General features: G+C 41.2%; 1 protein-coding gene across 1 annotated transcript in view; it reads right to left on the bottom strand.

Annotated features, from left to right (window-relative positions):
* Positions 1-330: 330 nt before the first annotated feature.
* MAML2 (mastermind like transcriptional coactivator 2) overlaps positions 331-21,582 on the bottom strand; it is a 394,028-nt gene continuing 372,776 nt past the window's right edge. The window contains exons 3-5 of the mRNA XM_061143726.1: positions 21,142-21,345; positions 8,554-8,665; positions 331-4,123 (exon numbers count right to left, since the gene is read on the bottom strand). Of these exons, the coding sequence (XP_060999709.1) occupies positions 3,105-4,123; positions 8,554-8,665; positions 21,142-21,345 (1,335 nt within the window). The 3' untranslated portion in view covers positions 331-3,104. The remainder of the gene's footprint in view (positions 4,124-8,553; positions 8,666-21,141; positions 21,346-21,582) is intronic.

Genomic DNA, 21,582 nt, shown 5'->3' with positions numbered 1-21,582 from the left:
AGGACTGTGTAAATATGCTCAGTGAGGCTGTGTTTACCTTGTTTGGTGTTCAGTCAGCCTGGTTGACCAAATGCCACACAGCAGGCCAGGCAAGGGTTCACCATGCCTGAGAATTAGGCAATGTTTCTCCAGTATTTGGTAGTTGTTGTGGATGTGGGATCTTAATACCAACTTTCTAAGTGAAGTGAAGAATATTGAAATGAGACAAGTCAGCACTTCACTAGTAGTAGAAGCTTCCCAAAGAAAAAATTTGCCCATCAGAACTTTCTGTGATAGTGCAACAGTATTGTTGGTGACTGAAACATGATTTCATACAAGAGAACCACTTCGGAATTTTTTAAGCTATTTTTTTTAACACATGAGATTATACACGATACAAAATACTTGTCTTACAAGTTGAAATCTTTACAGTTATGGGTACAGTTACAGTAATGCAAGTAATATTAGTGCATTCACTTAGAACAGAGTTATCTGTCTTCATTGGGCTTAACACAAAGCCAAGAATGAATTATCTGCTTAAACTGCTTTCTAGTCTTTGAATTTAAAAAAAAGGAAAAATCACTTCTACCTCATGGATACTGTGTCAGAATGATAAGCAGTGCCAACAATTAAGAAGTCTGGTATTTCTATAAAAGGGAGATTGCATTCCCATAGCTTTTAAGTTGTAAATCCTGAAGTTTTGGCTGCAAATGTTTATCAAATCATCATTATCTCAGCTTACATCATCTTTGGTAATAGGCTGCCAACAAACAGAAACTATAGACTACACCATTTTTTTTCCAAAGAATCCTGTATTTTAATGAATAGCTGAATAAATAGACATTAATTATGAAATTCACATTAAGATAGAAGAAAATCCAAACATTCTGATTGCTTTATCTCTTAAATTTGATATCTACTACAAAAACATACTATTTATGTTAGGGTAAAAATAAGCTGAATCACAGGAGTGTAACTGGGACGTGCTGGCAGATATATATACAGTAACATGGAGGAGCCATAAAACAAAAGTGTTCATATGTACATAAATTCTTCCTTACTTTTTTGCATGGAGAAACACTGTTTTATAAAAATGGGAAAACACAGTAGAACATGCAACAAGGACAATACACTGTGCGTAGCAGAATAAACAAGACACGGGAACTATGGGCTTAAAGGAGGATTTGGGAGCGGAAAAAATAAAAAGGAAAGAGTTGAAACCTGGAATGCTTTCTTATTGAGGTTTCAGAAATAAATTTGTCTAACAAGCCTCTTGATAGTTTTCAAAAGTTCCCACTTGACCATCTAGGGTGAAGTGTAAGAGCTAAAAATAAACCATCATATTATACAAAATTTTGTATATTAGCATACAAAAGGTAACAATTTACTTTTTGTATAAAATATAACCTTTTGATAGTATATTTATTTCACATATGTATAAATATAACCCAAAGAATATGCTTTAAGTATTTCTACCAAAATATTCTTTACAAAAGTTTACAAAACAAGTAATTTATTTATATTTACAACCTAGCACAGAAAAGATTCTGGGCCAGTGATGTTGGTATTGTGTAAAAGAAAGAGAGTGCTTCTAGACATTTTAAAGATCACAAGAGGGCTTTGCAGAACTTTCAAAATGTGTTCTTTCTAGAACAAGTATTTAAAGAGTTATTAAATGATTTCAGTTAAATATCTTTTGATAATTGAATACGTGAGTATATAACTAAACAGGCTAAAGATAACCTGTGTTCCTCTCTAATGAGGAAAATGATAGTAATATTTTGCATACATCCCAAATCAGCATACATATTCCCCATTTTACAGCTGATCTGTTTCAATTCAGCAGGAACTCTTTCTTTGATACAGTGCTCTGCCCTGAGGGAGAAAACCTGGATATGAAGGGCCCATCTAGCATGTGGTAATGATTCATCACATCAGGGACAACAGAATGAGCAGACTGCTACTGACAGATCACATTCTATTTAGTTGTTCACCCAAATAATGTGTCTAAATAAGGCCAAATTGGTTTTTTAATTTCAATTACACTTTCCTTCAAACCCTATGACACAGATGTGTACCCACCATCCCTGGTTCTGACCTTTTGCTTCTTATCTTCAACCAAAACATGACACTTTATAATTTCAGTTTTGGTTTCCAAACTTCCTCTTCTTACAAATCAGTCACTGACCATCAAAATAAGCAGACAGGGCCAGGTTCAGTTTCACTCAGTATGGAAACTAACCAGCAGGCATCATCAACAGTAAGTAACACTTCAGGCTATTTGTGGTTAATACATCTCCTTTAAAGCAATGCCCAATGGAGTGTTTTCTCTTTTAAATAGTGGGATCTGATGCAGACTGGTGTGCACTAATATTTCAGTATGATTAGGACAGACCATAATTGAAGCTTAAGATTCAGAAACTGGGTTTGGAAACTGGTTGTGGAAAAAAGTTGACCAGTTCTGCGTTCCTGTTCCTTACTAGACACAGCATCTTGCTGAAGGACAGGATCGGTGAGAAAACTGGAAAAGTAAGGGATGAATCTGGGGAAGAAAGTTGAGAGTCTACTGGATATTCTCTGTGTTCTCCGGTTTTCCTCACTTAGGACACTGGTTACTCCAAACAAATCTATAACATTTCAACCAACCCTGGAAGTTTTAGGAAACCTAAATGAAAAGATGGAGTGGAGAGGTTAAATCACACATACATCTGTTGGAGCAGATTAAGGAATTTGTGGCTCGTTGCTTGGAACGAGTACCTCTGCATGGGGTTTAGACGAGCTACAAGTTCTATTCCTTTTCTTTCAGGGAGAAGAGGACCTTGGGAAGCCTATTTTATACAACTAATTGTACATCAACATCACCGTTCTGTTTGGATAAACTGGATACTGTGCCCTGGGGTTTAGACAGGCAAAGGTGATCCCAATGCTTTACTTCCAGGTTTGAGATTTAAAACAAGCATTTGGACCAAAACGTTCACCACTACAGTTACTTTCTGCTTTCCATTTTTAACCCAAGGTATCTTCCCTAGAGTCCAACTAAAAGTCAACAGTTTGGCCTTTCCAGAGTCCTTGTAAAATACTGCCTTCTAGTGCTTGCAGTTTGTGAACTGTCTCCCTCTTCTCCTCTAGGAGTTGTTCCCCAAGATTTCATCAAGATTGATGTCTTTCATCCAGTCATCATTACCAGGCTCTGTCTTCAATAAAGAATCAATGAAATCAGCATCACTGTTTAGGGCAGGGCCCATGTTATCAGTCTGCTGGTTGAGAAAGTCAAAAGCTAAGTCGCTGCCATGGTCAGTTCCTTGAAATGCCCTGGAACTTTGGTTGGGTGAAGGAAAACTGCCGGCTGCCAGGGAGGGTGGCTGGCTGACTGTCCTTGACTGGCTCAGCCCTGTCCCTGCCTGGTTCATCGTCGGCAAAATCTGTGTGCTTAGCTGATTTGGTCTGAGATTCAGACTTCGGAGCGGACCCATGTTTTGTCCATTTAGTGTCTGGCTCATCTGGTTCATGGGTCTCATTTGCACGGCTGGTGTTAACTGATTAGAAGGAGCCACTGCTCTCTGGGAAAACTGCTGGCTGCCTACCGCCTGTTGCAGTGACTGGTTTGGCGCGTAGGCTGTAGTCGTGCCGGAAGGGAAGCGCACTCCTGCAGACTTCAGCGCCTCCTGTTGTTTGGCTGTTGCTTCTTGAGAGGCCCAGTTTGGTGCTGCCGTGTTGGAGGTGATCATTACATTTGACGTTCTCTGTGCTGGCATGCTGGCCATGCTGTGGGTTAAATTTGGTCTTAATGGTTGCGAACTGCCAACAGATCCAGCCCCAAAAGTGGCCACATTATTATTGTTGTTATTACTGGGCCCTAAATTGGGTGGCCGTGGCATCAGAGGGCTGTTTTGATTTGCTATCAGTTGGTTTGGGTTCCTCGGTTGGGTCAGTTGACTCATTCCTGAAGTGACGCTGTACGTGCTGGGTTGACCACAAGGCAGGTTCCCGAACATCCCTACGTTCTGAACGCCTGTGGGTAAGGACGGCATTCGTGTCCCATGAGGAGGAGACATGAGGCTGGGATTTGGAGTTAGGATGGTGTGCGTTGAAACTGGGTTTGCCAAAGCCTGGTTAGAGTTTAAATTCGCTGTCGATGAGCCACCTAAGAAAAAGAAGAGAATTATGTTAGTTCATAACAGCAGGTTATCTCCTCTCTTAGAGCAGTTGACAATAGCTTATTGGCTCTGAGGCTGCCTTTGGGTATAAGAACAGAGTAAGAGAAATAATCATCACAGCATATTACATAAAAGGACTGACAGCTTTTGGGGGGAAGCATCACCCTAAGTTATCCCTTGGTCAACAGTTTACACACTGTAGAAAAAAGACTGAAATAGAATGGTTCTATTTTTCAGGCTTTACTCTCCTTCTGGAAACACTGAGGAATGATAGTCAATCTTCCATTCTGAATTACCTTTACTCTGTTTCAAGACCAAAGACTACAACTTTGACTTCCCAGCTGTCCTAAAATCCATGCTACTGGTTACCCACCGGGTCCAAATTAGAACATGTGGATGCATCTTATACATGGCTACTAGATCAACGGTCCAAATCTATGGCCTTGAAAATCATGTCCAGTTTTCATCTTTATCATCCCCACTCAAGAATTTGCCACAAGATGGGTAAATTCCCATCTCTTCAAACATTTGGAATTCAGTGCAATCCCTGCGCCAGTGATAATCTCCATACAGAGAGGTACTCTGCTCTAGGAGGTACAGTTATCATGGCATTGGTATCCACACACCATGAGCTACTTCCAGTCATGCCATTTCCTTCTCACAGGATGCCCTTCTTACTTCACCAAGTCCTATCTTTTCTCCAAAGGCTCAGACCAAGGTCCAGGCTCCTTCATTAAGCCTTCCCTGATATTCCAGCCTCCTCTCCCAAGCAGCATTTGCTCTTTCAAGTTTTACTTGGCATTTAGCTTCTGTACTGGGAAATCCATGGAGCTGCAGTTGAGGCTACATCGATGCCTGGAAATAAGTGATTGAATGTGGGACTATTCAACCACAGCCTGCTAAATAGAGAGGCTCCACCCTATCAGATAGTGATTAATCAATACATTGAAATCTTCCTGGCTTGGGGAGGTTAAAATCATCATGGGAAAGACATCTTGAGAGGTAAAAATGGAATGCCAGAAAGGTAAATAAAAATGCTTGCTAGATGATAAGTTACCTGAAAGAAAGAATTTTTGCCTGTTTTGTTCACTATCATATTCTCAAACTGTAGTGGATCAGCATTCAACTGATAATTATTCAATTGATAATTACTGAATGAATGAATGAGACAATGAAACAAAGCTATAACTTGGAAATCAGAGATACTGAGAAACAGATAACTAGACACATATGAAAATCAGAATGGCAGTGTGTGAAAAGAGAATGGCTGCAATTATAACCCAAGGCTATCCCCTACCGCTTGAGGACAGCTAGCATGGTACACACCTTGAAAGACAGAAGTCCTTGCTGTTTGTTTAAAAATACGTGCTACTAGACTACATTCCTCTTGAAGCAGGAGCTGTCTCTCTTGTGTCTCCTTGTATCTCCAGGTTTAGCACAGGGCCCTGACTGTGTTTGCAGGGCAGTGTTTAATGAAGAGGGATCAGAGTCAGATAGGAGATACTTGGACAATAACTCAGAGTTCACAGGCTGCTAATGACATGAAGCAATATCATCTCGGTATCTGGAGGTTTCACGAAAAGGCCATTTCCATTATAGAAATGCTATGGAAAACACTTTAGAGGCTTTACAGATCACTCCCTGTAGATGCCCCCTATTTTAACAATATGCTCTGAAAAGGTTTGTGAGTAGAACTCTGCCTTTTTATTTTTTCCAAAACATTTATTGTTAGGGTCACTTAAGTAGCAAACATCTGGGGTGACATTAGCATAGAATCAATTTTGCAAAAATTCAACTTAATTCAATTTTCCAAAGGTGATAGCCTGTAAGACCAAAGTCTAGGATGGTGATGGTTATGGAGTGAACATGTTGTATTAAGAGGACATCTTTCAGAAGTTGATATATTTGGCTGGTGTTATTGTCTTTTTTTTTTTTCTTTTCAAAATTTGCACCCTTTATTTAGGTTACTTTACACTCTTAAAAATTACTCATTTATTTATCAGTCAAAGTATTTTTTAAACTGCAGTATAATTGCTTTACACTGTATGCACACACACATTATTTATTAATTAAAAGGTATTCATTATTTATCAAAGTATTTTTTAAACTGGAGTATAAGTGCATTATTACCACGTTGTCTTATTTCCTGCTGTGAATATGAATCAGCTATATGTACACATATACCCCCTCCCACTCCCCCATCCTACCCCTGTAGAGAGCTATATTTTTAAACGATCAGAAGAGAATTTCCATAAAGGTAACAAAATATTAATCACAGTTAACATTTAGAAGCTCCTGATATGTGGTAGAAATTGTCCTAGGTGCTTTTCATATAGCATTTCTAAGATTAACATCTGGCCGAAGTGACTATTATTGTCCTCAGATTGAAATAAAGAATGATAAAAGAGTTTGTGTTGTGCTTGATGTTTATTTCCTTCTTAGAAGACATGGGAAATGCAGCACTCTAGAGCAGTGATTCTTACCTGTCTGGGAGTTAGCGCTAAGGATGCCTCCCTTACGAAATGCCCATATACACTGTGGAAGAGACTTATAGGTCTAAATCACCAACCTCCACGTCTCCCTTAGAAACACAGCCTTCATTTCGCAGCAATGTGCCCAGCCGAAAAGCCACAATTTGCCAAACTTCTTTGCTGATGGGGTGGGGGTGGGGGGCCCATATGAATAAATTCTGGCTAAAGGCAGAAGTTACTAGTTGAGTATCCCCCAAAACCCTACTTTAAAAAGGGAATCTGATTCATTTGGAAGGCCATTTTACCTCTTCCCTTCTTTCATCTTTCTACCTGGAATATGGAAACGAAGCTGGGTGATGTGGTGGCCAGGCAACCTTTACAATGGAAGCTACATGCTCAAGAAGGCAGAGTAGAAAAATAAAGAAGCCTGGACCCCTGATAACATGATAGAGCCACTAACCAGCCTCTCCCTGCTCTCGCTGGGAATCTCACATGGCTGGGGAAAAAAAAGCCCAAACGTTCGCTTTGAATGTGGCATAGTATTTCAAAGTGCGCTTAGCTTACCCCAAGCCTACTGGTGGGCCAAGAAAGCTGTGGTATAAGAAGCCATGCTCCAAATAAAACCCATCTTGTCATTCAGCCTCCTTGAGGACAGACTCAAACTGCGAATCCTGTTTTTGCCCCGAGGCAAAGGAATCTTAGAGAATGGAATACATATATCCCACTCCTGATTTTAGTGGAAAGAGGCAATCTGGTGCATTTGAAAGAGGTGAAATAAACTAGAACAATATATTGGCTACTACACTTAACAGGATCGGAAAATATTAATGAACAGAAATAGTCACATACCCCTCCCTCTTTAGAGCATCTCCTTTATGGTTTCCTGGACAGATGAAGATAACAGGTAAAGCAGAGAGAATCTGGGACACTCAAGGACAAGCTTAATTTACATGAGAAGGTCCAGGGAGTTCTGGACAGAAAAGAGTGGAATCGATGCTGACTAGGAGAAAGCAGGGGCCACGCAGGCTAGGTTTGAGAGAGGTTTTTTAGAGTTCAGAGACTGGAAGGAGAGAGATTTTAGGGGTAGTGTCTGTCATCTATGTTATATTGAGAGATCTGTTAAGAAGTTTTGTTTGATATATACATACATATACATATATATATACATAGCTTTCTATATACATATATATGTGTGTGTGTGTATATATTTGTGTATATACATATTTGTGTGTATATACATATTTGTGTGTATATACATATATATATATGTGTATATATATATATATATTTGGCTGCACTAAATCTTAGTTGCAGCATGTCAACTCTTCATTGAGACATGTGGGATTCTAATTCCCTGACCAGGGATCAAACCTGGGCCCCAGGCATTGGGAGCTAGAGGCCTTAACCACTGGACCACCAGGGAAGTCCCTTGCTTTGTATTTTACATGTAATCCAACTTTGGTATGTTTGAGAGACTTCCTAAAGACTTAATTTGCTTTTCAATTATTTTTTGGTAATAGGGCTATTTGTCTTAGGGAGCTGAGCCCAAAGTGGAGACAGAAACATTGGACCCTATGCAAATTACAAATGGGATCGTGAGGGTGAAACATATGCTTATCTTACACTGTCTGGGTCAAAATATGCTGTTGGGAGAAGAATGGTTGAACCTAGCATTTAGAAAATATTTATGCTTTTTAGACTCTCAGAGGTAATCCCGAGAGCGGTGAAAACCACGAATGAGGAACAAAAATAAGTTAGAAAAACTAATGCCTGGACTGAAAAATAGTCCAGTTTGGTCCTGATTGAAAGTTAAATGGGAGCTAGAGAAGGAGTCTAAGAAAGATGTTACAATTAAATATGAAATGAGGAAAGGAGGGAATACTAACAACTGAACAGTGTTCTTCTTTTCACAGTTAGGATTTTTATTAATTTTTAAGAACACTTACCAGAATACTGAGCAGCTGGTTGCATGTTGCCCACATTTCTTCTTTGGTCTTTATAATCTGGGGGTGGCCTTGTCAAATGTCTGTTTATTTGATCTTGTGGAGCAATTTTCTCCTAGAAAACACAAATGAAAATATAATAAACTGCATTGTTAGTTTCCCACTTGTAAAAATGTATAGATTGTTATTCAAAAATGTAAGAATATTATTATTCAAAAGGTAACAAATTCTGAATAAATACTGTTATTCAAAAGGTAAGAACAATTTTGCAGTCATAGTCAAGAATCATGGATCTTAGTTTTTTGTTTTTTTTTCATGTTTTCAAGTCAGTGGCGAATCATGGACCTTATTTAGAGACTGATCTTTTAGATTTCAATTTCCTTCATAAAAGTTTAGTTTCTACCTCTTGTTAACATGCAACATGTATTTTGAGTCTAGTAACTACTCTCATTTTCTTTACTTTGCAATTAGCTTTCAGAGACGACAGATTTTCTGTGACTTCACAGATGGATATTTCTAGTTTTGTTTTGTAGCACACCTGATATACTTTGGTACCTTTATGTACTTCTGGTCCCACCATGTGTGGAAGTTGTAGGAATAAGACTGTCAGACAAAATGAAGGACACTCAGGTATTCTGTGTTTTTATTTGCTAAATTTGGCAACCTGAGAGATAGGAGGAGATAACCTATCAGGCAACTGACATAGGCATTCTGTGCATATTATCTCATTTTCCCCTTCATAAGGTTGGTTAGGGCAAAGGCTAATAGAGTTTTGCCAAGAGAACACACTGGTCATAGCAAACACCCTCTTCCAACAACACAAGTGAAGACTCTACACATGGACATCACCAGATGCTCAACACTGAAATCAGACTGATTATATTCTTTGCAGCCAAAGATGGAGAAGCTCTATACAGTCAGCAAAAACAAGACCAGGAGCTGACTGTGGCTCATATCATGAACTCCTTACTGCCAAATTCAGACTTAAATTGAAGAAAGTAGGGAAAACCACTAGACCATTCAGGTATGACCTAAATCAAATCCCTTATGATTATACAGTGCAGGTGAGAAAGAGATTTAAGGGACTAGATCAGATAGAGTGCCTGATGAACTATGGACAGAGGTATGTGACATTGTACAGGAGACAGCGATCAAGACCATCACCATGGAAAAGAAATGCAAAAAAGCAAAATGGCTGTCTGGGGAGGCCTTACAAATAGCTGTGAAAAGAAGAGAAGCGAAAGGCAAAGGAGAAAAGGAAAGACATTCCTATTTGAATGCAGAGTTCCAAAGAATAGCAAGGAGAGATAAGAAAGCCTTCCTCAGTGATTAATGCAAAGAAATATGGGAAAAGAAAAGAATGGGGAAGATTAGAGATCTCTTCAAGAAAGTTAGAGATACCAAGGGAACATTTCATGCAAAGATAGGCACAATAAAGGACAAAAGCAGAAGATATTAAGAAGAGGTGGCAAGAATACACAGAAGAAATGTACAAAAAAGATCTTCATGACCCAGATAATCACGATGGTGTGATCACTCACCTAGAGCTGGACATCCTGGAATGTGAAGTCAAGTGGGCCTTAGAAAGCATCACTATGAACAAAGCTAGTGAAGGTGATGGAATTCCAGTTGAGCTATTTCAAATCCTGAAAGATGATACTGTAAGAGTGCTGCACTCAATATGTCAGCAAATTTGGAAAACTCAGCAGTGGCCACAGGACTGGAAATGGTCAGTTTTCATTCCAATCCCAAAGAAGGGCAATGCCAAAGAATGCTCAAACTACTGCACCATTGCACTCATCTCACACACTAGTAAAGTAATGCTCAAAATTCTCCAAGCCAGGTTTCAGCAATATGTGAATCCTGAACTTCCAGATGTTCAAGCTGGTTTTAGAAAAGGCAGAGGAACCAGAGATCAAATTGCCAACATCCACTGGATCATTGAAAAAGCAAGAGAGTTCCAGAAAAACATCTATTTCTGCTTTATTGACTATGTCAAAGCCTTTGACTGTGTGGATCACAATAAACTGTGGAAAATTCTGAAAGAGATGGGAATACAAGACCACTTGACCTGCCTCTTGACAAACCTATGTGCAGGTCAGGAAGCAACAATTAGAACTGGACTTGGAACAATAGAGTGGTTCCAAATAGGAAAAGGAGTACGTCATGGCTGTATATTGTCACCCTGCTTATTTAACTTATATGCAGAGTACATCATGAGAAATGCTGGGCTGGAGGAAGCACAAGCTGGAATCAAGATTACCGGGAGAAATATCAATAACCTCAGATATGCAGGTGACACCACCCTTACGGCAGAAAGTGAAGAGGAACTAAAAAGCCTCTTGATGAAAGTGAAAGAAGAGAGTGAAAAAGTTGTTTTAATGCTCAACATTCAAAAAATTAAGATCATGGCATCTGGTCCCATCACTTCATGGGAAATAGATAGGGAAACAGTGGAAACAGTGTCAGACTTTATTTTTCTGGGCTCCAGAATCACTGCAGATGGTGACTGCAGCCATGAAATTAAAGAGGCTTACTCCTTGGAAGGAAAGTTATGACCAACCTAGACAGCATATTAAAAAGCAGAAACATTACTTAGCCAACAAAGGTCCATCTAGTCAAGGTTATGGTTTTTCCAGTGGTCATGTATGGATGTGAGAGTTGGACTGTGAAGAAAGCTGAGCGCCGAAGAATGGATGCTTTTGAACTGTGGTGTTGGAGAAGACTCTTGAGAGTCCCTTGGACTGCAAGGAAATCCAACCAGTCCATCCTAAAGGAGATCAGTCCCAGGTGTTCATTGGAAGGACTGATGCTGAAGCTGAAACTCCAATGGTTTGGCCACCTGATGCGAAGAGCTGACTCACTGGAAAAGACCCTGATGACGGGAGGGATTGGGGGCAGGAGGAGAAGGGGACGACAGAGGATGAGATGGCTGGATGGCATCACTGACTGGACGGACACAAGTTTGAGTAAACTCCAGGAGTTGGTGATGGACAGGGAGGCCTAGCATGCTGCAGTTCATGGGGTCGCAGAGTCGGACACGACTGAGCGACTGAACTGAACTGAAGGTTAATTATTCCCACTTATACATAAGGAATGGAAGTGTTAGGTAGGAAGTTAGGCCTGAGGGGTGGCCTGTCCGAAAAGGATGCATACTGATCTCTAAATCCCACCCCAGACAGGCCCCAATGCGGTACAGAATTCACAGATACGCTGCAAAATAACCAGAGATGGGGCCAACTCCTGCGCATGCACCCTAGGCACCCAGTAATATAAACTGACCACTGGGGCTCTCCAACTCCAGGGCATGGCCATTGATGCAAAGTTGTGTCCTCAAGTGACCTTAGGCAGCCGGGAGTCTATTAAGGGCTCATAAATAGTCTATACACACATGCATCTGATTATAACAGGCTGAATTATGGGAAAGACAACCTGTTGTTATGTAACTCGCAACTGTCAATCAAAACTGTCAGTCCACGTCCACCTAAATGAATATGTAAAAGCCGCGTCTTTAACAACCTCCCCCACTCCGCCCCCACCTCATCCTTCTGGCGCCAGTATCTCCCTGGGCTTGGCACACCTCTCTCTTGAGGTTATCTTTCTGTTCTTTCTTCTCTTTCTGTTCTTCCTTCAGTAAACTTGTTTCGGCCATGGGTAAGACCTCAGCTTCTTCTTTGTGTCTTTACCAAGGCCCACGGAGGGAGGGTCCTTTTCGACCTCCCGAAATCCATGAACAGAAGCTTCCTTAGGTTGAGTAACGAGTCCAAGATCATACAGTAGCAAAACTGAAACCCGATGCTGAGTCAAAAACCTAGGCTTTCTGATCACATGATACAAGGGTCTCTCGCTGCTTCGTTTCTCTGCACCCCATTCTCAGAGTCCAGACATTTCCCAGATTCCCTTCTTTTCTTCTTTCTGGCATCAGCCACCTTTAGATCTTTAGAGTAGGTGAGTTTGGAGGCAAACAGAGGAAACAGGGGCATTCTTTTTATATGAGGCCAAGTGTTAGTCACCCAGTCGTGTCTGAATCTTTGCAACCCCATGGACTGCAGCTCCTCAGGCTGCTCTGTCCATGGAATTCTCCTTCAAGAATACTGGAGTGGGCTGCCATTCCCTTCTCCAGGGGACCTTCCCAACCCAGGGACCGAACACGGGTCTCCCGAGTTGCAGGCACATTCTTTATCATCTGAGCCACCTGGGAAGGCCCATATGAGGCCCAAGAACACCACCAATGCAATAGGGAAGAGCAAATCTAACTCCATGTTAGCTCTGCTCCTCTTCCTTCAACCGTTGTGCTCTGCTGGCTGTGCTTAGTCATGCTGGCTCGGCACCTTCTGTAAAAGAATGTTGCCTAGAGCCTGAAATGTATGAGATATCCCATTCTTGGGGCTCTGATCTTTAAAAGTCCATTCATACAGAGATAAAAAATTGCAGAACAGATAATTACATCTGTCTTGTTAGAGGTTTTCAGGAACATTGTCACCTGACCTACCCGGACAGTTGCAAAAACAAAGAATTCTGACACCAAGAAGTTTGCCATAACTGACCACTCCCTCCCTTACCTTGCCTTTAGAAGTGCTTTGCTGAAACCCTTCTGGGGTTATGGAGTTTGGGGGCATGAGCCACCTGTCCCCTTGGCCCTGCAATAAATCTTTCTCTGTTCCAAGCTCTGACGTTTTGTGTTGCTTGCACTCACTGTGTGTCAGGGACATGGATTTGTGTTCAGTAACAGGAACACACCTGTTGGGTTTACCATTCATTGGAGGGAGGACGAAAACACATCATGAGGGACAATAGAGTATCTCAGCAGAACTGTATTAGAATATTACAGGATTTGGGCTTTGACTGGGTGACTTAGGGTGGGTCTAAGGAAGCGAGGATTTGTTCTAGGTTGTAAGCAATCAGAAAGTGAGGTTGATTCTATAGTAAAAAACTATATGTCATGCATTCAGCAAAAGATGGGATATTTTCCTATTTTGTGAGTTACACAGTGACCTTGTTTGTGTTTGTTTGTCGACAAAATTATGAAGTGGCCTTCTTTTGTCTCATTTTATCATGGTCTCAGAGCAATACTGTCTGAGCTTCACATTCTGTAAAACTGTTTAAGTTCAATAGAAAACAAAATAGCCTGGCTGTGAGTTTCGTATCAGTTCTGGACATCAGGAAATGTTTTTGTCTTTCTCAGTATGGATCAGGAAGTTTATAGAATGTTTCACTGCAACTTTACATGAAGCTCAAAGAAACTCAATTTTTCGAAGATAAAAATAATTGGCATAAGTTCAGTTCAGTTCAGTCACTCAGTCGTGTCTGACTCTTAGTGACCCCATGGTCTGCAGCATGCCAGGCCTCCCTGTCCATCACCAACTCGCGGAGTTTACTCAAACTCATGTCTGTCCTGTCGGCGATGCCATCCAGCCATCTCATCCTCTGTCGTCCCCTTCTCCCACCTTCAAACTTTCCAAACATCAGGGTCTTTTCCGATGAGTCAGTTCTTCTGATCAGGTGGCCAGAGTATTGGGGTTTCAGCTTCAACATCAATCCTTCCAATGAATATTCAGGACTGATCTCCTTTAGGATGGACTGGTTGGATCTCCTTGCAGTCCAAGGGACTCTCAAGAGTCTTCTCCAACACCACAGTTCAGGAGCATCAATTATTTGGCGCTCAGCCTTCTTTATGGTCCACTCTCACATCCATACATGACTACTGGAAAAACCATAGCTTTGACTACATGGACCTTTGTTGGCAAGGTAATGTGTCTGCTTTTTAATATGCTGTCTAGATTGGTCATAGCTTTTCTTCCAAGGAGTAAGCCTCTTTAATTTCATGGCTGCAGTCACCATCTGCAGTGATTCTGGAGCCTAGAAAAATAAAATCTGTCACTGATTTCATTGTTTCCCCATTATTTCCCATGAAGTGATGGGACCAGATGCCATGATCTTAGTCTTTTGAATGTTGAGTTTTAAGCAAGCTTTTTCACTCTCCTCTTTCACTTTCATCAAGAGGCTCTTTAGTTCCTACTTTCTGCCATAAGAGTGGTGTAATCTGCATATCTGAGGTTATTGATATTTCTCCCTGAAATCTTGATTCCAGCTTGTGCTTCATCCAGCCCAGCATTTCGCATGATATACTCTGCATATAAGTTAAATAAGCAGGGTGACAATGTACAGCCTTGAAGTACTCCTTTCCCAATTTGGAACCAGTCTGTTGGTCTATGTCCAGTTCTAACTTTTGCTTCTTGTCCTGCATACAGATTTCTCAGGCAGGCAAGGTGGTCTGGTGTTCAAGAATTTTTCCATCTCTTCAAGAGTTTCCAGTTTGTTCTGATCCACACAAAGGCTTTGGTGTAGTCAATAAAGCAGAAGTAGATGTTTTCCTGGAACTCTCTTGCTTTTTCGATGATCCAACAGATGTCGGCATTTGATGTATGGTTTCTCTCTTTTCTAAATCCAGTTTGTACATCTGGAAGTTCTTGGTTCATGTACTGTTGAAGCCTAGGTTGGAGAATTTTGAGCATTACTTTGCTAGCGTGTGAGATGAGTGCAACTGCGTGGTAGTTTGAACATCCTTTGGCATTGCCTTTCTTTGAGATTGGAATGAAAACCTTTTCCAGTCCTGTGGCCACTGCTGAGTTTTCCAAATTTGCTGGCATGTTGAGGGCAGCACTTTCACAGCATCATCTTTTAGGATTTGAAATAGTTCAACTGGAATTCCATCACCTCCACTAGCTTTGTTCGTAGTGATGCTTCCTAAGGTCCCCTTGACTTCACATTCCAGGATATCTGGCTCTAGGTGAGTGATCACACTATCATGGTCATCTGGGTCATGAAGATCTTTTCTGTATAGTTCTTCTGTGTATTCTTGCCACCTTTTCTTATAATCTACTGCTTCTGTTAGGCCCATACCATTTCTGTCCTTTATTGTGCCCATCTTTGCATGAAATGTTCCCTTGGAATCTGTAATTTTCTTGAAGAAATCTCTAGTCTTTCCCATTCTATTGTTTTCCTCTGTTTTTTGCACTGATCATTGAGGAAGGCTTTCTTATCTCTCCTTGCTATTCTTTGGAACTCTGCATTCAAATGGGACTATCTTTCCTTTTCTCCTTTGCCTTTAGCTTCTCTTCTTTTCTCAGCTATTTGTAAGGCCTCCTCAGACAATCATTTAGCCTTTTTGCATTTCTTTTCCTTGGGGATGGTCTTGATCACTGCCTCCTGTACAATGTCAGGAACCTCCATCCACACTTCTTCAGGCACTCTGTCTATCAGATCTAATCCCTTGAATCTATATGTCACTTCCCCTGTATAATTGTAAGGGATTTGATTTAGGTCATACCTGAATGGCTTAGTGGTTTTCCCTACTTTCCTTAATTTAAGGCTGCATTTGGCAATAAGGAGTTCATGATTGGAGCCATAGTCAGCTCCTGGTCTTGTATTTGCTGACTGTATAGAGCTTCTCCAGCTTTGGTGGCAAAGAATGTAATCAGTCTGATTTCAGTATTGACCATCTGGTGATGTCCATGGGTAGAGTCATCTCTTTTGTTGTTGGAAGAGGGTGTTTGCTATGACTCAGGCGTTCTTTTGGCAAAACTCTGTTAGCCTTTGCCTTGCTTCATTTTGTACTCCAAGGCCAAACTTGCATGTTACTCCAGGTATCTCTTGACTTCCTACTTTTGCATTCTAGTCCCCTATGATGAAAAGAACATCATTTTTAGGTGTTAGTTCTAGAAGGTCTTGTAGGTCCTCATAGAACCATTCAACTTCAGTTTCTTAGACATTATTGGTCGGGGAAAAACCTTGGATTACTGTGCTATTGAATGGTTTGCCTTGGAAACAAACAGAGATCATTCTGTTGTTTTTGCAATTGCATCCAAGTTCTGTATTTCAGACTCTTGTTGACTATGATGGCTACTCCATTTCTTCTAAGGGATTCTTGCTCACAATAGTAGATACAATATAGTTACAGAAAAATCAATAAATAGAAAAGAAAACCTTGTAACAGATGGATAAATTAGATGGAAGTCAAATGTGGGCTACCTAATTTAGAACCCACTTAAACCATGTATTTCTCAGTTTCCCATCAAATTCCAAACCTTCTAAGTTGAATAAATCAACTATAAAGGGGAAAAGAAAGTGGCTTTAAAACAACAACAAACCAAATTCAAATTCTTGTTTCTAAGGAGAAAGACTTGAAAGGCTCAGAGGGAATTTGGGGCATCAAGTAATTCATATAAAACACAATTTTGATGAGCTAAGTGTAAATGAATCAGAAACACATGGCTTACGTTTCTTTTAAACATGGGTTTACAAATTAAGGGAAAAAGTGGTTGGTGAAACTCTTTCTGGTTTTGCCCAAACCCTAAATGTTCAAGAAACAGCTTGAGATGTTCCATGAACCCAAATGTGGTGATATTCAACCATTCCTGCTGTAAACTATTGTGCAAGCTGACAGTTTTGATTTTTATGCCAAGCATGGGACTTTCTGAAGTCTTCTCTTTTTCAGAGGCATCCATCCTATTTTCTTACGTAATTAGGTGTTTTTGTTCAAGAAAACAGAATTCATGCACATACACATGTGATAATTAGGCCCTTGGTTCTCCATTAAGGACTAGATTTCAAATCTGGATTTATTTTCATATATATTCAACCTACTTATTGATGTTTTGTTCTCCTGAGGGGTTACTTAGGTTGTTCGAAGAGTAGCATATATATCTCTGGAAACCGAGTTTCTTAAAGTACCTGTTCACAAATGAGTTAGAGTTCCTGGCCTTAAACATGGGCTGTGATAGGACTACCACCTTGTCACTTTATGGTGCTCCCTTTGTGGTGAAGAGCAGCACTGAATGAAGCCTGCTCCATTTGCAAGAGAATGGCATCCCCATCCTAAGCAAGTGTAAACCCACAGACCACCCCTGTGAATTATTTCTGTGCAACATGAAATTTAACTTCACAACTAGTGTCTCATATTCTGATATCTTGGACCCGAAAAGCTAACATAGAAATCATCTTCTGTGGCCCATATCCGACTTGCTTCAGTTTTTCCATCTCAAAATGTAAAATGTGGACAATTCTAGGACCTCCCTCAAACTCCCCTTGAAAGGATTAATCCTTTTAATTCTGTAAAAACTCCGCATGGTGCCTGGCACGTACGTAGTAGGTACCCAAAACACGTTGGTAATTCTGATGCCCGTTGTTAACAAGTTCTACTCATCTCTCTTCTTTGTGTCTCACTGGTGGGAGAATAATAGAGAATAAGGATAATACACTTTTATGAGAAAAATGTCTCAATTTAGGAGTCTATCTAGTCTTGCCAACTGACTGCAAATGACTACAAAGCATATGCTAATGTAAAGCGGCATCAAAGACGGTTTCTTCCTGGATATGCTAAAAAGCACAGGCACCCTCAATGGTGGCCAAACAAAAAGAAATGTGAATGGCTTATAAAAATCACAAAAACAGCAGCCTCATTCCCATTCACCTCCCATAGCTTATGCCCCTGCCCTTTGCACCTGCCCCAGTGGTGACTCAACCGGGGCTCCACAGGAGCCAGGATGGGGCCGGGTCAAGACCCTCAGGGGACATCTCCTCGCCTTTTAATGAAAGCTGAAAATCCAGAAATTCAGCTTCTGCCTGCTGTAAGTCAACAAATTAGTAGTGTTGATGGCAATGATGAACGTGCACCCAGTGAGCCAATCTTAGATGATCTGCTTTTTTCGTCTACTGCCCTTATTTCCAAGCTGTATTGTTTATTGTTAGGTAGTTAGAATAGGGAAAAGGAGTCCAAAATGGCGATGGCTAAAAGACAAGGAAGGGAAAAGCCCGCGAAAATAGAACAGAGGAAGATCAAAGGAAGGTCCGAGGACCGGATTGAGGACTTCAGGTAGAACAGCGCTCCTGCCTAAGCCCAATTTGCATAGGGCAGGCCCAGGGGGAAGAAAAAAAACATATAAAAAGAGGAGCCAAAGGGCTCCCTCTCTCTCTCTCCCACACCTGCATATGCTCTTTCTCTCTCTCCCACCCCCACCCCCCACCACCCCGCACGCTGGCGCGCTCCTCCACTCTCTTCTCTTCTTCAAGGATGGATTCTCCTGCTATCTTCTAAATAAAATAGAGCTGTAACACTGATTTGTCTAAGAGCTATGACACGGTTTGTCCAAGACCCGAGAGCTGCGACATGCCGCGGGGACTTTAATGTCCGTCACTCCAAATCTTTGTTGTGACGAGACAAAGAACCGAGGAGCATACACTCGCCTGACATTTATGAAGATCATCAGAAGGGAGGGAGTGGGTAGGAGGAATGGAGTTTCCAAAACAATGATTTGTGGTAGAAATTAGTTGTGTCATTTAGCCATCCGGTCAGTGGGTCCCCTATACCTTAGGGCAGCATTCAAGTTCACCTGTAAGTTTGTTTCTCACTATTCCTTATTTGAGTCAAATAAATTTATTTCTCACTATTTCTTTTCACATGCTCTGGACTCTAAAATTAATTCCATTTTGTCATATCTTTAAAAAAAGATTGTTATATTATGATTTATACTTTTCACTATAAATTAAATATTTCATAATACAGTCTCAAACTAACCAACAAATACACACATTAGGCTATACCTTTTGGTCTCTTTACCAACTGAGCTATCAGAAATGGCAACCCACTCCAGTACTCTTGCCTGGAAAATTCCATGGACTGAAGAGCCTGGTAGGCTATACAGGCCAAGGGGTTGCAAAGAGTTGGACACGACTGAGCGACTTCACTTTTGGTCTCTGGCCACCCTCAACCCAGGGATCAAATCCGTAACTCCTGCATTGTAGGCGGCTTCTTTACCGTCTGAACCATCAGGGAAGCCCCCCCAAAATCCAACTCTTTGGGATCCCATGGACTGTAGCCCACCAGGCTCCTCTATTCATGGGATTTCCCAGGCAAGAATACTGGAGTGGGTTGCTATTTCCTTCTCTAGGGAATCTTCCCAACCCAGGGATCAAACCTATGTCTCTCTCATTGGCAGGCAGAATCTTTACCACCCAGCCTCCTGGGGAGCCCTTTCTACCTTTATTATAATGCAAATAAAATCTGAATCAAGTACTTATTTGTTGCTAAGTTACTTCAGTCATGTCTGACTCTTTGCGACCCTATGAACCGTAGCCTGCCAGGCTCCTCTGTCCCTGGGATTCTCCAGGCAAGAATACTGGAGTGAGTTGCCATGCCCTCCTCCAGGGGATCTTCCTGAACCAGGGATTGAACGCTCATCTCTTTTGTCTCCTGAATTGGCAGGCAGGTTCTTTACCACTAGTGCTACTTGGACAGTGCTTATTATGCTGCAAATCAAGTCTGAATCAAGTACTTGTTTAAAATGCTTTGAAGTCCTCTCCATTGCTTTTCAGACAGTGCAAATTCTGATTTGCAAATGCCTCTGGTCTCTGATCTCTGGTTTCCCAAACTTTCATTCCCTATCGGTGTATACATGACCTCCCTCAGCAAGCCCAGTATGTTGTATACTTCATTGTGCCCGAGTCTTTGAATATGCTGGTTCTTCTGGTTGGACACTCTCCTATTCTTCCTTCCATCTCCTTCTTCACCTTCAGATCTTCGGTAGCTATAACTTCCTCTCTGAAACCATTTCTGGTAGTTCCCACATCACAGTATTTAATCATATATATTACAATTGCCGGTTTGACACCCCCAGAAGGCTCTAAGCTCCTTAAGGACAAAGACAGGGTTGTCTTGTTTATGACTGTAGCCCCATTGTGAATTAGTAAATGTTTACCAAATGAATTATAGCCCTTATTACACCTGGGCCTCTGCTCACTGCAAAGCTCCTTGAGGATAAATTTGTCCTTATTGTATTTTCTGTGTACCTTAGCTCTATCAATCTGGAGATGGTTAATTTTCCTCTTTCTCCTTTAATTCGGCCAAACATTTTGAAAGGAATGAAGAAAATCTGGAGAAAGGGCTTTGGTCTTAGGAGGCAGGAAGGGTTTGGATCAGCTGTTGAACGTATGAGTTTGAGACTACAGAAGGGACGAGCAGATACTTGGGTAACGGGTGGGAGAGAATGATCTTGCCTTTAAGGTAAGGCCACTTAAATGTGAAGAAAGTGGGAAATACACTTTCAGTTTCCTTAAAAAAAAAAAATCTACTCTGAGATGCTTTATTTTGGAAGCCAAATTTTAAGTTTTGGAACTCCACACTGGCTTTTAAAGCTGCTTTGAAAACTCTTTTATCTCTAAAATCAGTTTGGATTTGAGTTGATTAAAGTTTTGTCCCTATTTTCTGCCCCTCGGCACTGGGGAACAACACTGGTTTCTTTTTCCTGATTCCAAGGCCCATGTGGCGGTGCTGAACATTCCTGGGCTGGGCAGGGCTAATCAGTCCAGGTGCTGTGGATTCCAACTGTCCAGCACCTGGTAAATCAAGTTTGTTTTTTTTTTTTCCCCTGAAGCACTTTATGTATGGAATTAATCTCTCTTACAGTCAAGACACCCTTGTTGCTGTGCCATAGACGGACACATATACAAGTGCAGCAAGTAGAAATGGAAACTGATGAATTCCCTCTGTTGGGTGAACAGGTATGCACAGTAAGAATTAGGAGAACATTTTACCGCATCAGCCAGCATCTGCTGCTGGAGGAGAAGCTGCTGTTTCTGCTCCATGATCTGCCTCTGTAGAGTCTGTTTCTTTCCCATCAATTGCTGATTCAACAGTGATTGCTGGGAGTTCATGTAACCACTTCCAGTGTTTGGATTTGAGCAGGGGTTGGGACTTGGACTGGGGCCCGCGTTCTGGCCTACCACAGAGTGTTGATCCTGAAAAAGAGAAAGGGAGGGGGGCGGAAAGCTACTGTGAATTAAAAGAAAAAAAAGTCACGCCGAGATCATAAGCTTAGATTCCAAACATTTTTCAGCTTGTTAAGATCAAACAAGGTTAATGGGTTGGAGATCAGAGAATCGCTTTTTAAATGTAGGAGAAATAATTGCATGTCACAGCAACCAAAGCAGCTGGGTTAATGACATTAAGGAACTGGAAAAGCTCTCATATGACTC

This window comes from Dama dama, chromosome 1 (assembly GCF_033118175.1).
Source record: "Dama dama isolate Ldn47 chromosome 1, ASM3311817v1, whole genome shotgun sequence".
Taxonomy (NCBI): Eukaryota; Metazoa; Chordata; class Mammalia; order Artiodactyla; family Cervidae; genus Dama; species Dama dama.
The sequence above is the reverse complement of the archived record's forward strand: the minus strand, read 5'-3'. Positions and strand labels throughout refer to the sequence as shown.